The 17,973-nt window shown below is 33.9% G+C and overlaps 1 protein-coding gene across 1 annotated transcript in view; it reads right to left on the bottom strand.

The window, feature by feature from the left end:
- LOC127871230 (uncharacterized) overlaps window positions 1–16,956 on the bottom strand; it is a 33,111-nt gene extending 16,155 nt beyond the window's left edge. Inside the window, exons 1-17 of the mRNA XM_052413972.1 lie at window positions 16,894–16,956; window positions 16,097–16,231; window positions 14,503–14,822; window positions 14,066–14,209; window positions 7,632–7,764; window positions 7,120–7,278; window positions 6,182–6,312; window positions 5,892–6,062; window positions 5,522–5,565; window positions 5,249–5,283; window positions 5,000–5,097; window positions 4,240–4,407; window positions 2,410–2,456; window positions 1,343–1,459; window positions 549–677; window positions 303–416; window positions 77–115 (exon numbers count right to left, since the gene is read on the bottom strand). Coding sequence (XP_052269932.1) covers window positions 77–115; window positions 303–416; window positions 549–677; window positions 1,343–1,459; window positions 2,410–2,456; window positions 4,240–4,407; window positions 5,000–5,097; window positions 5,249–5,283; window positions 5,522–5,565; window positions 5,892–6,062; window positions 6,182–6,312; window positions 7,120–7,278; window positions 7,632–7,764; window positions 14,066–14,209; window positions 14,503–14,822; window positions 16,097–16,231; window positions 16,894–16,956 — 2,047 coding nt within the window. The remainder of the gene's footprint in view (window positions 1–76; window positions 116–302; window positions 417–548; window positions 678–1,342; window positions 1,460–2,409; window positions 2,457–4,239; window positions 4,408–4,999; window positions 5,098–5,248; window positions 5,284–5,521; window positions 5,566–5,891; window positions 6,063–6,181; window positions 6,313–7,119; window positions 7,279–7,631; window positions 7,765–14,065; window positions 14,210–14,502; window positions 14,823–16,096; window positions 16,232–16,893) is intronic.
- Between the last annotated feature and the right edge of the window lie 1,017 nt (window positions 16,957–17,973).

Raw genomic sequence — 17,973 nt, 5'->3', positions numbered from 1 at the left:
CTAAATCATACATGATTTTTATATATTATAATCAATGACAAGTATTTAAATGAGCTATGATTTTTATTTCACTTACCGCTGCAGGTTGTTGAACTGTTGGATGTTGGGCATAAATCTGGAAGAAATAGTTCACAGATTGTTAAGTTATTCACGCATACATGCCGTTAATAATGAAATCTATACGATATTATATATTGCAAAAATGTTCGCTTACATAAATTAGTAATGTATATCAACATTTTGTTTTTATTTGGTTTATCAGTATGTATCATTTAATATTAGTTTCTTAACATAAAACAAACCTCCTCTACAGTCGGTCCTATTATATCTCGTAAAACATTCACATTTACTACTGAGGACACCATCTATGCACATACTGTGATTGTTGCACGGATTTGTTGCACAGTCATCTATTTCTAAAAACACAACAGAATATATATGTGTTAGTTTGTTGCAATATTTATGTGGAAAGATACGTGCAACTTACAATACATCACTGGACAGGAATATACAAAAATCTTCTTAAAAGTTATAATTAGTGTAGATACTTGTTTCACATAATTCGCCGGAATAATCATTTTGATTCACACCGTCGTCTGAACAGTAACAAAAAAATGGTCGAATTGAATCATAGCATGTCCCGTGAATGCAAGGGTTTGGGGTACATACATCAGGTACTGAAATGCAACAAGAACTGAGTTTTATCACACCAATTGAAGGGACCTTTTCACGTATTGGCAAATTACACAACTACAAATAAATGTTTCAAAGTCGCAAATTTCTGTTGTAGTTATAATATTCGTGAGAAAACAGAAAAACTGAACATGTACCATGCTCTTAAATATCCACAATAAGCATCTTTTGAGGGTATACAAACCTGAACATTATAAAGCGTTGCAATGCGAAACGATTGAATAATTAGGAGAGCTATTTTATTGTCGTTATATTTTGTGACACTACGAGGACTGCTTATATAAAGTATAAAATACACCAATCATTGTATGCGAACGAATGGCCGATTGGTCTGAGCGATTGACTTTTACTCAAGGAGTCAGTAGTTCGAGCCGAGTCGATGGTTACTTTTTTCTCTTTTAATGCATTATTGTTTTTGTTGGAGTTATTTAGATAAAATGTTAACATTTATCAATATAAAACATTTAATGCGAAACTTCAATACATGCCAAAATCTGTGAAAAGGTCTCTTTAAGAATTTTGCAGTTGTATGAATGGTTTTCTTTATGCATTAACACGATGAAAAATTTCACAAACTTGTCAACAATACATTATTCTGTAAAACTTCGTATGTCAAAAATGTGAAGTAAACTTAATATTATTTGTTTACCATTTTCGCAATACTTTCCGTTATAACCATCTATGCATAAGCAATCGAACAATCCAGAAGAATCGTTTCTCTGCTGACATTGGGCGCTGTTCATGCAAGGAGAACTAAAGCACGGGTCTGAAATTTCAATTGCGTAGTTTATGTGACATTTAGATTATTATTTGTTAAAAGTATTATATATTATTACTTTCATTGTCATCAAAACACTACTACTACTACAACAACAACTACTACTACTACCACAACTACTACTACTACAACTACTACAACTACTAATACTACTACTACTACTACTACTACTACTACTACTACTACTTCTACTACTACTACTACTACTACAACTACTACTACTAGTAGTAGAAGTAGTAGTAGTAGTAGAAGTAGTAGTAGAAGTAGTAGTAGTAGTGGTGGTAGTAGTAGTAGTAGTAGTAGCAGTAGTAGTAGTAGTAGTAGTAGTAGTAGTAGTAGTAGTAGAAGTAGTAGTAGTAGTAGTAGTAGTAGTAGTAGTAGTAGTAGTACAATCTGTCACACTCATAGACAGATTGACGGTTATACATTCATTAACTGACTGGCTGACAAGTTGAAAATGGCAGTGAAAGAAATAAAGCACATACAATTAAATCATGGTCAAAACCATATTTTGATAAATGAATATATGGATTGTCTCCTTCATATTGTCTCCAAGCACAAGTAAGATGAATCATATCTAACTATCAATTTTCAAACGAATACAGCTCACTGTGTGAATTCTACTGGTTCTGGTTGAAATATAATATCATCTGAATTGTCTTTCAAAGATATTGCATAGTTTGCTACTCACGAAACCATAGAAAATAACACATAGAAATGACAATTTGTTAAGCATTTTGAAAACAAAAGTATCGATTCCCGTGCACGTCATTTCCGTCTGACCAATCTTCGAAACAATGCAAGTATTTATTCAACAGCCGAAACGTTCTTGTTAAGTAAAACCCTTCAGTTACAAAGACGAATGACATTCACTGATACAAAGTCCAGTTAAAAAGAATATATACTGGATATTACAATAACAAAACAAAGGCATTTACCTGGCGGCTCTATTGACGTCTTAAAACATAATTGTTCTGTTTTCACGCTACAAAAATATAATTAGAGATAAGTAAAACAACTCAAATTCATAGTTAAATACCCATTTCTGAATAATTTTCATTAATATAATGGCCTGTCTTAAGTCAGCGCTCTCGAATATTCTCCGCCTTGATATTGTAATGTACATTTTTTTCAGATATTATGCCTATAAAGATAAATTTAGATAGAATACGACAGGAAACACGGCTATGCCACAAAACTAGCGTTTCGCCGTTTGATCCAGTTATTTTATTTTGATTGACATATTTATGAACCTCTCTCCATCTTATTAAATCTTTACATAAATTTCATCTTTAACGAAAACCTTAACCGGATTTTAAACATAAAACGGCAAATAATCCTGCCAAACAGCTTGTCATATGTACATGTATATGCACTGGTAAGTGAATTTTCATAAAGACTGTCACACATATGTAATTTTTTTAAACGCATATAAATGTACTTGATAGCACGTGCTTATTGTTTTATGTAATAAATGTAGTAGAAATAAAGATAAGACGTAGTTACAGACATTGACCAAAATGTAAGAACAAAGTGCAAAATGGGGCATTATTCTACATCTTTGCAGTTCGGGTTCATAGACCTTGTCTAATAACATCGAACAAATACCCGAAACCAATTTGCAAATTCAATTGAAACATAGAGTAATAACAGGGATTTGAGATGTTTCGCGCATAGCTAAACAAGAGCATTACAAATGGGTGAGTTGTAATCTCGAACTAATTGATGAATAGTAGAGGTACAAATTCAAAAAGTCTGTCGCTAACATGTTGATAGAATTTTCAAGAATTCAAACAAGAGATGTTTGTTATTTGCCCCTCTTTACAGCAATGTGTTCATTAAGTGCAATGATATACAATATTGCAAGTCCCTGTCAATTTGACCTTCGATTTCAAGATCTCAAATTTAAAATTGAGGTTCTTTCCATTTTTAAATCTATCCTTAAACTAAATTGTCCTTGTATTGTAAATTATATTTTTCCCATCTTAAAGCGTTCTATACATAACATGTTAAAATCAAATGTGAACTAAGACATCTACATCAATAGGAGTCTTCCTTTTCATGTTAGTAACCAGCATATAAATAAGGATGATCATAGATCAAAGAGTTGTCTAGATATCAAGGGGAAACAACTTTTATATTAACATTACCCATGACATTGGCCGTTTAGCTAATTATCTCAAATGCATTAAGGTTCATTGTTAAGTCCCATGCAACCAACATTCGAATGTTTATGGCCCTGACTCAACGCGTTCTCTAGATATCATTCTCTAGATAAATATTTACATATTTGCAAAGGAGGACGCATTGCGTTTATATAGTTCCCTACCAATAAGAAGAGTGGAGCAGAAATGTTTATAGATCGATATCTTCAGTTTTTGTTTGTGTTGTTTAATTCATGTCGTAAATCAAATCGAATCCGGTTAGACTGCTTATACAGAGTTTTGCATATTTATCAAGCAAGTGTTTGGGTATAAGTAACTTGCCAGACAAAATCGTTTTATGCTTTGATTTGTTCTTATAAGATGACCTCCGAAACGGGGCGAAGAAAACGCATCAAACACATTTGTGAAGAGTTATCAATGAGATTTTAGAAGGAAGTTTAAGTAACTCAATTTGTCCATGACTTCACGTGAATTTTGATCCATTTTTTTACCTTGGCCTTCAATACAAAGACACACATGCTATGAAATTTAAAGGTAACAAACATTATGCAATATCTTGTTTTTTCTTTGTATATTATACGAATGAATTGTGCAATGGCTTACCCTGTATCATCAGAAGCTTCTAAACACAAGTGCATTTTTTCATACAACGAATGTCGAAATGAAAAATCAAATTGATAAACGTATTCTCCGTTGCGTAGAACTCTTTGGATTGGTCCAATTGCCGCATAGTCCATGAAACTTTCTACAATACTGGCGAATGTAACATTTCTGGAAAGAAATAAGACCATTTAAAAAACGTGTAGCGTTTTAAAATCTCTAAAAGGATTCAACGATTAACGCAATGTTAAATGTCCAGCTAGTATGTCACCGATACGAAATCAGTATACACATTTTATCACCATTCTGAGCATACTTTATTCATTCACGTTATTTTATGTTCAGTTTATGAGTAACCATCCTTTGAAATAGATTAAATCGTACTGCGCCAATAATATAAACATGATCACTTTGGAGAGTGTATGTTGTTTTCGTTGATCGCTTTAATGTAAACACTGCCTATTCGATCCAACAGTCCTTAGGACTACGGTTTCAGCTTCACAAAACATAAGTTCGAGTTTCGTTAAGACTGACCTATCTAGTTATTTTTTTCTCTTTTCGAATTTCTATTATTCCTTTAAGTTGCAAATCTTTTAAATCTATTATGCTATGGCATTTAATCATGTACTTTAAAACAACGTCACAAATTGGAAAGGTACTTTTAATTGCTTTTGGAATTCTGACGAGCCGTTTAATGTTATTGCTTGTGTATTTATAACTATAAGATAATACAATTATATATAACACCAAACACAAATAGTACCTGATTGATTTCACAAAAATTGGAATAATGCATGTTGCTTCCGCCGGACATTTTATCAAATCTTCTGTTGAAGGTACGTCCAAAAAATATGGCTTATCCTACAAAAGAAGGATAGCGATTGGGAAGTGTTAATTTGCTTTAAAGTCATTACAATAAGTTACTTTATAATTTAGAGAGAGAAATGTGTATGAATTAACTTGAGATTGAGTCTGCATTAATATATTCAACAACTTTTTTTAATTCGCTTACCTGTCTTGGTGTTAAGGTGTAGTTGAATACTTGTGCTTAAATAAAAACAATATCTGAACGAAATGTTATTCAATAGGGTTTTCTAATTGTCAAGTATATAATCAAGATCAAATGCGTTTGTTATAAAGATACTAATATGAACAGGTGAACAAGTATATGAACATTCATAAACACGATGAAATAAAACATATTTCCATGTATTATGAATATATTTTGCAAATGTATTTAGTCACTCGAAATGCAATAAATAACATTTGTTTATTCATAACTTACTTCTAAGATCGATTATAAAACAACGTTGTTGCCCGGACTCGACGCTGTAAACAGAATAAACAAACAAAACACATAAACCATAATCATTTGTTCGGACTCAACCAATTATTTCAAACATCTTGAACATTCAATATTAAGGTAGCAAGTCTGCCTAATGCACTCACATATCCTCAACGACTTCGTATGAATCTTATCGGAAATTCGGACATCTCGTGAGAATACCAAAATTGGACGGAATGACATGCGGGCTGGTCGGGCATTCGCTATATCTCGACCCCCTCCCGTCCGGCAGAGGCGACATAACAACGAACCGATTGTGTTTGTTTTTATTGTCAATTCATTAAATACATCAACATTCTAATAAAATTACCCGTAAGTATCAACAGCGGTAACACAGATAATGTGTTCCGAATATTTGTTATCCGGGATCCAAGATAACTGCACCGATCTAACAAGATGGCCTATTTCATTGTGGTTCCTCAATGAAGATACATGTATACCTTCCTGACGTCTTCCTGTCACTGTGAACTCGTCAATTGTTCTAGAGAATCAACAAAACTTGTTTCATCAGCAGAATGTTCCATGTGTCTGAACACGAGTTTTGTAAAAGTATAATTTTATTTCACTACTTGTATTTGGTTTTACAGATTTACTACGTACGTGTTTGGCGCTTGTGCATAAACGTCCGTTGCCCACATGGCACCGACATATATGACAAAGACATGGTTGTCCTCTAGCGTTGGGCTTACAAAGACTGGGGTGACTAAATGATCCAGGACATTTATAAGAAGCTGAAATTATACAACGGATACTCGGTTATACCTATTGTGATCGTTTGTGAAACTCTTGATGTAACAGACTATGGACATTAATTACAAATATACAATCACATTTATTGCTGATTCACAAATAATGTTGTTTTTATATTTTGTTAATTGAGATAACTTGCACATAGTGTCCATGTAATTTATGTCCGCATTGCAAAACCTATCGCGACACATACGTATGTGTAAGTAAACGAATTCGATGATATTATGAGTTATTGTTCTTTCTACGCATCCTCCACACAAAAAATGTATCATAATGCAAAATTCGCGCGTAAATAAGTCAATATTAAAAATAATTACCTTTTGTATATCAATACATCTTGATAGAATAAAAATTCAAGAAAAAACAACTGAGTATTTGTAATACCACTTGCACGACATTATAATTAGGCTTGTTTAACCGATTATATATTATGAAATCCTTGTAAAGATATGGAAATAAAAAGTGAGTATGCAACATTTCATTATTCGTGACCCACCTTTTTTCCTTCAGAACATGATATAATTTAATCAATAACTATGTAAAATGTTTTCCATATAAGATCAAGTTTGCCATTTTAAACAGTATTATTGCCATGGGGGGGTTCCTTTAAAGCATCCGTTTTAAATACCTCCGTATGTGAATCGTTTTGAAAGCTGTGCGTGATGACATTAGAAAAGAATGTTTATGGAAAACGTTGCCTTTAAATTATGTACATTCTAAGGGGCATATTTGTCTTGACTTAGAATATAACACATAATCAAGTTGTGGAAAAATACGCATATACAAACTTGAGCTGCAGTTGTACACATTGAAAATTTGGATGACTGCATTTGATCTCCAAATAAAATAGCTGTTTTCGGGTAGTCCTTGACATTAATTGCAACAGCTATCCATGTATCGTTTTTGTACCCATTGGATTCGAATGCATTAATGGCAATGGAGCATTCCTGCAATATACACATTTATTTGAGAGAGAGAGAGAGAGAGAGAGAGAGAGAGAGAGAGAGAGAGAGAGAGAGAGAGAGAGAGAGAGAGAGAGAGAGAGAGAGAGAGAGAGAGAGAGAGAGAGAAAGAGAGAGAGAGAGAGAGAGAGAGATTAACAACGTCTATTATTAATAAATTGTCATTTTACTTATATGAACAACGTTTGTGACTATCATGAACGTAGTGTATTTGCACAGCGCAAAATCAAACACTAACGTTGAGAAGCAGCACTTGTAGAAACAATCAGAACAAGTTTAACATATGTTTAGAGCAACAAATCAAATGCTCGTACACAGCGCTACATAAAGTCAATTACCTCCGAAACATTCGTTCCATTGGCTTGATCTAATTCTCCAATTTCTATATATTGTGAGCCCTTGCATTTCACGAAATCACCATCATCATCAATCGCTGGAAGATCTATTTTAGTCGTCTGATTCAGTAAAATTCTAAAATCAGAAATAAATCGTAAGTTATGTTTTATGTGTGAATTTTGTCTATAGTATGTCGCGTTTTATATCTTATATCATGATATATCTCCATCATGATCTAACAGTATTCCGGAATTAACATTGTTTCAAAAATGCCTACGTTCGACATATGTTTCACTAAGGATATTTTCATTTTTTTATGCCATACACAATATCTATACGCTATAATTAAACCATTACAATGTCAAAAACGTTTGATATTTCTCGTTTCGTTTTTAAATTTTGAGATATAAATGCTTGAAATAATAAATCGTGCAATAGGATTACTTTACACATGATTAACATCAACTAACTAGAATATTATTAAATAACAACAACTGTATAAATGAAATACTTGGCTTCTATTTTTGGACAAATAATTTAACACATCGACAATATCTGCAATGCTGCAGCTTAAATTTGTTTGACCGGTTACTGTAGTCATCCTTTTAGCTAATTCAGAAACGTTTTTGATCTATTTGCTTTAGCCACTGGACTTAAAACCGCAAATTGAAAAGACGTCTCGTCGGTTGAGTGTGAACGCGCGGTAAAAATACCGAGAATTAATTGGATGTTGGCAGACGAGATAGATAAGATAATTAACATTTAATTTTATCTTTATTACATATTTATAACGTCATACAAATCATACAAATAAATACAATAAACATGTTCCTAACTTTTTTTTAACTGTTTGCATAATCAGTTATGTGTTTTTAAAACGTGAATCTCGACGCATTTGATTTTTGGGATGACATACTTTTTGAATGTGTTTATTAATGGTGTACGTTACTTTAAAAAAGTTTTACGGATAACTAATTGTCTTGTTTTTTACAGGAGACTGTCGAGTTTTTTAGGGATAATATATCGATAACCTTTGTGTCGGAAAACATTTACCCTGCGATTTTGGGCGGCAAGAGAGGGGGTCAAACAACATTGTGTTTTTTTATTTATCTGCAAATCATGTTGCGTATTATTTGAAATTATTTGAAAAATTTGAGCAAGGATTACATACTTCAGAATGTGTGCTCCAACATACACCTTGCATATACTATTTTGCGTATGTAACGAAGTCGGTAAATATAACAACAAACACGACAACTACACATTATAATTGTTCTCATCTGCTTAAATGAAAATGACGCGATCGTAACAGTATAATGGATAGTAACAAATAAAACAAGAGGGCCATGATGGCCCTGTAACGCTCTTCTGCTGAAAAAAGGTTATTTATTCAAATATTCTCTGCATGTGCAAATACTTAAATATAGGCCCTATTTAAGCACATGTACACTTTTGTGACCCCCTGGGCTTGGTCAAATTTAACCCCAGGGGCATAATTTGAGCAAACTTTGTAGAGGACTACTATATCTCACTACATGTACATACAAAATATGGTAGCCCTAGGTCCTAAAGTTAAGGACAAGAATATTTTAAAAGTTTTCACAAAATAAGCAAGATATAAGCGTATATAATGTTCAATTTTGTGACCCGCGGGTCAGGGTCAAATTTGACCAAAAGGGCATAACTTGAACAAACTTGGTAGAGGACTATAAGATGTTACTGCATACCAAATTTGGTAGCCATAGTCTGAATGGTTTTCAACAAGAAGATTTTTTTTAAAGATTTCACAAAATAGGCGCTTTATAAGCGTTTATTCAATTTTGTGACCCCCCAGGGCAGGTCAAAGTTGACCCCAGAGGCATTATTTGAACAAATTTGGTAGAGATTTATTAGATGTCACTACATAACAAATTTGGTAGCCCTAGGCCCATTGGTTATGGACAAGAAGATTTTTAAAGTTTTCACAAAATAGGCCCCATATAAGCGTATGTTCAGTTTTGTGACCCCCGGGCAGGGTCAAATTTGACCACAGGGGCATAGTTTGAACCAAGTTGGTAGAGAACTGTTAGATGTCACTACATACCAAATTTGGTAGCCCTTTACCTTATGGTTAAGGACAAAATAATTTGTTAAGTTTTCACAAAATAGGCAATATATAAGCATATAACCGATTTTGTGGCCCCCAGGGCAGGGTCAAATTTGACTCCTGGGGCATAATTTGAACAAACTAAGTGGAGGACTATACAATTTCACTGCATACCAAATTGTGTAGCCCTAGGCCTAATGGTTATGTACAAGAAATATTTTTAAGTTTTCACAAAATAGGCAATATATAAGCATATGTTCAATATTGTGACCTCCGGGGCAGGTTCAAATTTGACCCCAGGGATAAAATTTGAACAAATTTGGTAGAGGACTATAAGATGTCACTACATACCAAATTTGAAAGCCCTCGGCTGGATGGTTATGGGCAGAAAGATTTTTGAAGTTTTCACAAAATAGGCCTTATATAAGCATATGTTCAATTTTGTGATCATCCGGGGCAGGGTCAAATTTGACCCCAGGGCATAATTTGAACAAACTTGATAGAGAACTATAAGATTTCACTACAGACCAAATTTGGTAGCCTTAGGCCCAATGTTTATGGACAAGAAGATTTTTAAAGTTTTCACAAAAAAGGCCTTATATAAGCGTATGTTCAATTTTGTGACCCTCGGGGCAGGGTCAATTTTGACCCCAGCGGCATACGTTGAACAAACTTGGTAGAGAACTATAAGATGCCACTACATACCAAATTTGGTAGCCCTAGGCCCAATGGTTATGGAAAAGACGTTTTTAAAGTTTTCACAAAATAAGCCCATTATAATATATATTCAATTTTGTTACCCCCCGGGCTGTTTCAAATTTGACCCCAGGGGCATAATTTGAACAAATTTAGAAGAGAACTTTTACATGTCCATACATACCAAATTTGGAAGCCCTATGCCATACGGTTATGGACAAGAAGATTTTTGAAAGTTTTCCCACAATAGGCCTTATATAAGCATATGTTCAATTTTGTGACCCCCGGGGCAGAGTCAAACTTGACCCCAGGGGCATAATTTGAACAAACTTGGTAGAGGACTATAAGATGTCACTACATACCAAATTTGGTAGCCCTACCCCCAATGTTTATGGACAAGAAGATTTTGAAAGTTTTCAAAAAAATAAGACCTTTATAAGCATATATTCAAATTTGTGACCCCCATGCTATTTTCAAATTTAACCCCAGGGGCATAATTTGAACAAACTCAGAAGAGAACTTTTACATGTCACTACATACCAAATTTGGTAGCTCTATGCCATACAGTTATGGACAATAATATTTAAAAAGTTTTCACAAAATAGGCCTTATAAAAGCATGTGTTCAATTTTTTGACCCTCGGGGCAGGGTCAAACTTGACCCCAGGGGCATAATTTGAAAAAACTTGGTAGAGGACTATAAGATGTCACTACATACCACATTTGGTATCCCTACGCCCAATGGTTATGGAAAGAAAGATTTGAAAGTTTTCACAAAATAGACCCTATATAAGCATATGTTCAATTTTGTGACCCCGGGGCAGGGTCAAATTTGACCCCAGGGGCATAATTTGAAGAAATTTGGTAGAGGACTATAAGATGTCTCTATATACTAAATTTATTAGCCCTAGGCCCAATAGTTATGGACGAGTAGATTTTGAAAGTTTAAAAAAAAAAGGCCTTATATAAGCATATGTTCGATTTTGTGACCCCCGGGGCAGGGTCAAATTTGACCCCAGGGCATAATTTGAAGAAATTTGGTCGAGGACTATTAGATGTTTCTACATACCAAATTTGATAGCCCTAGGCCCAATTGTTATGGACAAGAAGATTTTGAAAGTTTTCACAAAATAGGCCTTATATAAGCATATGTTCGATTTCGTGACCACCGGGGCAGGGTCAAACTTCACCGCAGGGGCATAATTTGAAGAAATTTGGTAGAGGATTATTAGATGTCTCTACATATCAAATATGATAGACCTAGGCCCAATGGTTATGGACGAGATGATTTTGAAAGTTTTCACAAAATAGGCCTTATATAAGCATATGTTCAATTTTGTGACCCCCGGGGTAGGGTCAAATTTGACCCCAGGGGCATAATTTGAAGAAATTTGGTAGAGGACTATAAGATGTCTCTTCATACCAAATTTGATAGACCTAGGCCCAATGGTTAGGGACGAGAAGTTTTTTAAAGTTTTCACAAAATAGGCCTTATATAAGCATATGTTCAATTTTGTGACCCCCGGGGCAGGGTTAAATTTGACCCCAGGGGCATAATTTGAAGAAATTTCGTAGAGGATTATTAGATGTCTCTACATACCAAATTTGATAGCCCTAGGCCCAATGATTATGAACTAGAAGATTTTGAAAGTTTTCACAAAATAGGCCTTATATAAGCAAATTTTCATTATTTTGACCCCTGGGGCAGAGTCAAATTTGACCCCAGGGGAATAATTTGAACAAATTTTTAAGAGGTTCACCTCTGGAACATTCCTGTGAAATTTCATCAGAATTGGACTAGTAGTTTAGGAGAAAAAGATGTTTTAAGGAAAAGTTAACGCACGCACGGACGCACGCACGGACGAACGCACGGACGCACGCACGACGGACACAGGACCATGACATAAGCCCCGCTGGCCTCTGGCCAGTGGAGCTAACAAGAAAAACTATACTTTTGACCTTAGCTTCCGAATGAAAAGTCTTTCAGTCTCGTAAATTGTCATGATTTGATGATACCGTTAATTTAAACAAGAGCATAAATAAACGTCTTTTCAATCAGAAATAACATTAACATCAGGGCATTTATTTCGCAATATACCAAGCTCCCTTGATACATGTTTATGATTTTCTGACTTATATAGGATGGTTTGCAATATTTCACCACTTCTTGTTACATTTATTTTTACTTATTGTAAAAGGAAAATGTTTCTTTTTTATGGACTTTTAGAATTGCAATTAGTCAACTGTTCCTTAACCATTTACTTCACCAGAAACTTCTCTGTGTATTGCCAATAGGCTTTCAACGCCGTCGGCGCTCTCGTTATAATCTACGAATACAATGAAGCGCGTTAAATGAATATGTTAGAACTCTAGTATAAGGAGGTAATATATAATAGACTTGACATTTAATATTCAAGCGATGTTGAACGTAAAATGTTGCACTTGACATCAAACGACGCAATCTTATTGTCGGTCGAAAAACTATATTACGGTATATGCAAAGCTTACCGTCGCAACAAGCATATTCTACAACCATTATATGTTGCAAAATAAGATTTGAATGTATGTTAATTTTATTCAGACTCTACATATCAAGTAAATGATTTTCATGATTTCTGTTCGCGGAACCAAAAGTCGCCGAGGAAGAGAATTTAACCACATAACAGTTGTGTATCTGGACTGAAATTGGTCCAGCCCAAGTTATCGCGAATTTCATACAGTATAAAATAGTCATTTAAAAAGAGCTCTATTTACTGTTTATTTTGAAACAAATAACGTTAGAGCAATTATTGATTGTAACACTTAGCGCCACATATGCGACTTTATTTCGACAAGTGTCGTTTTCTCGATTAAGTAGTATTTGTCTTACGACATGAAACGTCAATGAAACATTTAACGTTGCCTAGCGTCGCCCATTAGCCCTGGGAATTAAAGGGACTTTTCACAGATTTCTGCATGTATTGAAGTTTGTCATTAAATTGAAAAATGCAAACACTCGATATAAAAATCTTCATTAATAAACAAAACTAGAATAAAATTAAAGAAAGAAAAAAAGTAACCCTAAGCTGGGCTCGAACCACTGACCCCTGGAGTAAAAGTATATCGCATAGAGACCACTCGGCCATCCGTACTCATACAATAAGTGATGTATAATATATATATTATAAGCAATTCTTGTAGTATCATAAATTATAACGACAACAACAGAACTCTCAAAAATATTCAATCATTTCGAGTTGCAACGCTTTATAATTTTCAGTTTTTTAAATCGTCAAATGATGCATAAATGAATATTTTAGAACATGATAAATGTTCAGTATTAGTGTTTCTCACAAATGTAATAACTACAGCGATAATGTACGAATCTGCAATTATTTGTTTAATTTTGTCAATCTACCAAAACGTGAAAAATCCCTTTGAAGGATTTTGGTACAGATTTACGTGGCGTTGTTATACATGTACTGTATTATTCTATTTTCAGCATGTTCAGAAAAAGCAAAATAACAAAAAAAAAACAATGTATTCATCTAAAAATATATAACGGCGTAACGTTACAAGTTGTTTATGACTATAGGGATTCACATTATATAAATGATAAGAATGCAATACAGCTCCAGCAGATGGAGTTTCAATTATTTGTACTATTGTGGAGTACCTGTAGAATGGTCTTGTGAGGACCACTGGGCAGTGGTTTTGTTCACCCGTGTCGTTCCGTATTCCGGGTTGAATTGTTGTTTGTAGATGCCAAGCAGATGGTGAATTGCTAAAGGTCAAATGTCGCCAGAATTTGCCGTCGAAACTAAACAAATAAATGCTAATTATATTTGCAATAACCGGATCAGTACTTATTTTGTTAAAACAATACGTTTATGAATAGCTGCGTTTATGAAACAAAACTTTACAGTTTACCGTGTTGCTTATGAAAAATTCCGATCTTATTCGCAAAACACAAACATTGCGTCATCAACTCAAATTATATGTGTCAGAAGACAGATTTAAACGTATAATTACACATTTTGTTAAAGACCACTTGTCTTATTTTTGACTGAATTTGTTTACGTGGCAGTATGGCAATCTTAATAAAACACTTACTTCACATCTTCGTGGGTTGTGTTTCGAAGCAACTCAAACGAAAATGTCATGAGTTCTTGCTCCCATTGAGCGTCCTCACTTACAGCAATTACAGTCTCGGTCATGTTAGCTTTTACAATTGAGTTCATTAGACGAATTTCTTGCTTTGCCATTTCGGTCTGTAGCTTGTAATCCGTTGTAATATTCCCGAAGTATTCGTCATTATCTCTTTCAACGAGTGTACGATATGGTAACGTTGATTTACCGATACTTGCTTTGGAACAGTTTGGGCCACATGGGCCTTTACCTAACTGCCAACCAGTGACAAGCTCAACTGTAGCCTGAAAGATATCTCTATTTGTACATATATATGCGAATGAACATAGCGCTCATGATTAAGGTACATACATGTAATGTACGCTGTGATTAAGATACATGCTAAAGTCAATTATAGTGCTTGTAAGACTTATTATTATCTTGTTAATGAACGTACACTTTGTTGACGTTTTATCTTATCGTAATATGGTAATGTTACATTAAAGTTAATGATTTGCATGTGGGCGCAAGAATTTATGGAGTGTTATATTTATTTTGGCCAAAAAATAGAGCAAGCAAGCGTAAACAAATGGATTCAATTTTGAATATAATTTGTTGCAGAATAAAACTATACATTATATATATATATATATATATATATATATATATATATATATATATATATATATATATATATATATATATATATATATATATATATATATATATATATATATATATATACACACACACATTTTCATTATTTCTGCAAAACGTATTCAAAGCTTTATATATATTTCAAAGTATGACCCCTAATACAATAATCTTACCCATTTTGTGTTAATTAATAATAACATTTTTTGTTTAAAAATATGTGAAGTTTCATTGTAAGTGCAGCAAGACAAACAAAGATTCTGTCAGCTTTAAAAAGTTGAGGCTTTTATATTTTTTAGCAAGTATATTCGGCCAATTCCATAAAACTTGGTACTTATAAAGAATCTGATATGATTGTAGGTTTATTAAATAGCCGACGAAATGCAGCCATGTTTACCAGAAACCATTTAACAAACCTTCACACAAAAATAGCAATTAGGAGTTAAAAATCGATTTCGGTCTAAAATGGATACTGTTGCCGTAATGAAACATATATATAAACTATATTTAAGTTTGTTTTATTTTACGATTGTAAAGTCCGACGATTTATTATTTTGTTGTGCCCTTATCGAGTAATTAACAACAATTAAAAACTACCCTGAGCGTGAACACATTGACTATAGAGTTGGTTTGACTGACACACAATAAAACGCTGATACGACAGATATAGAGCATACTTTAAAAAATATATAAAATAAATAAGATTAATTTTAGTCAAGGACTTTGTTTGTGATTGAAATGTGTTGTGTTCAACGCTTATTGTTCTTTAATTTAAGGGAATAAGCGTGTATCCTATGTAATTACAAATAAAACCATATGAAATGCACAAACCATTTTATTTTGCTATGACTAATGTTAATAATGCAAGAAATACTATAAAACATAACAATATTATTTATAAATTATGATAATAAACGTTCCTCACAGACACATTTCCTGTGGATAACTTCGTGAGATAATAGCTGATAGCGCCTCCATAAAATATTTGTCCTGGGTCCTTTGGTATCACGAAAATTGGCAAAATGGTACACAGTAGGAATCTTAAGAACATAGTCTTCATCTGAAAATATACGACAGCAATTAAGTGGTGTGTATTTGCTATATTAAATATATTTGAAAATAAATAAGTCAGACGTGTATGTGAAAACCAGGTTATTTCATTTATGTTGTTGTTCGTGTTCACATTCTTGAATGTTAATAATTGCCTTAAATGCTAGTTTTTACTTGTACTTTTGAAATTACATCGGCTGTGTTTCGTTTTTAAAGATTAAATGCAACAACTGACACATTTTGCCCTTTGTCTTATTTTTGTATGTAAATATACGTTGAAAATAAAATATTTTAATGAACACATGCACAACAAACAATATGGGATAAAACATCAGTTATATGTTATTAAATAATTCCGTCATATTTATAAACACTTATATCTCGTTAAACACTTTCTGTAAGTAAGTACAGCAATAAGTCATCCTAGATATTTCAATAGGCGAAACGTACAAAAATATAACAGACATGTCTCGACACTCCTATAAACTAAATAATTGAATATTTAACGACTTTTAACATCAAAACATCAGAAGAGACAATAGTTTCTTTATCTGATTTTTCTAGTAATTTAAAAAAAACGTTTTAGATACATTATGATTTAACATTGTTTGTATTTGAAAATATTCATTTCATCACAAACAGGTTATGTTTTATAACTATAAATAGTGCTACCTTGCTAACATTAAATTCCTCATTAAAATTCTCTAAATCATCATTCCTAGCGAACACGACCATCGAATGATCTAACTATCTCACGCAAAACCAACAAATTCCGCGATCCGCGGAGTTTGACGACATCAATTGTTCGCGGAGTCGACTCGGCATCGACCATCTGGTCGCCGAGTCGCCGTGTCTGTTCGCCGAGACACGCCGCGGCACGCCTCGGCATGATGCCGAGGAAATTGTTGGTGATATGACGCTGAGTCACTCGGCGAACAATCTTATAAACTATAATTTACCTGGGATAGAAACTGATTACAAGTTCCGAAATCATGATGTTTATTAAATGTAGATTAACTACGTTCGGACAATTCCTCTAAATAAAATATAATTTAAACACACTGTATCGTTACCGTTACGCTGTTTCAGTTCCTTCATTACTGAAACAATTAGTGTATTGTATACTGACTGCAGCTTCTTGGGAAAACAGGGCTTAATGCATATGCATAAATTGTCAACCCAGTACCAGAGACTGTCTTTAAACGAAAAACACCATAGAATCAGAAAGTGTCGTCCTTGATTAGCTTGTGCGAACTGCACTGGCTAATCAGTGTGCACAGGACACCACTTATTGGACATACATAAGGCCCCGTTTTCCCTGAACGCAGCCAATATGTACAGATTTCAATGACAAACTGGCCAATGTCGTCGCACAGGCTGTTAAACACTATTGATTACATACACACACTCACTGTCTGCAGTGTACCAGTGGTGAAGCATAAACAGGCTAATCAGTGTGCACAAGCAGATGCGGTGGTCATCGTTCTTAGGGTAGTTAAGAGCAGACCGACTTGCAAAACTAGCTCTTAATCTTAATTGTTCGCAAGCGAACAACTAACAAGAGAGGTGTTTGTCAAAAACACAATGCCCCCTTCTGCGCCGCTTTGAAGCCATATACTTGATCTTTGACCTTGAAGGATGACCTGGACCTTTGACCACACAAAATGTGCAGCTCCATTAGATACACATGCATGCCAAATATCAAGTTTCTATCTTCAATATTGCAAAAGTTATGACCAATGATAAAGTGTT

The sequence above is a fragment of the Dreissena polymorpha genome, chromosome 3, assembly GCF_020536995.1.
Source record: "Dreissena polymorpha isolate Duluth1 chromosome 3, UMN_Dpol_1.0, whole genome shotgun sequence".
NCBI classification, from domain to species: Eukaryota; Metazoa; Mollusca; class Bivalvia; order Myida; family Dreissenidae; genus Dreissena; species Dreissena polymorpha.
The sequence above is the reverse complement of the archived record's forward strand: the minus strand, read 5'-3'. Positions and strand labels throughout refer to the sequence as shown.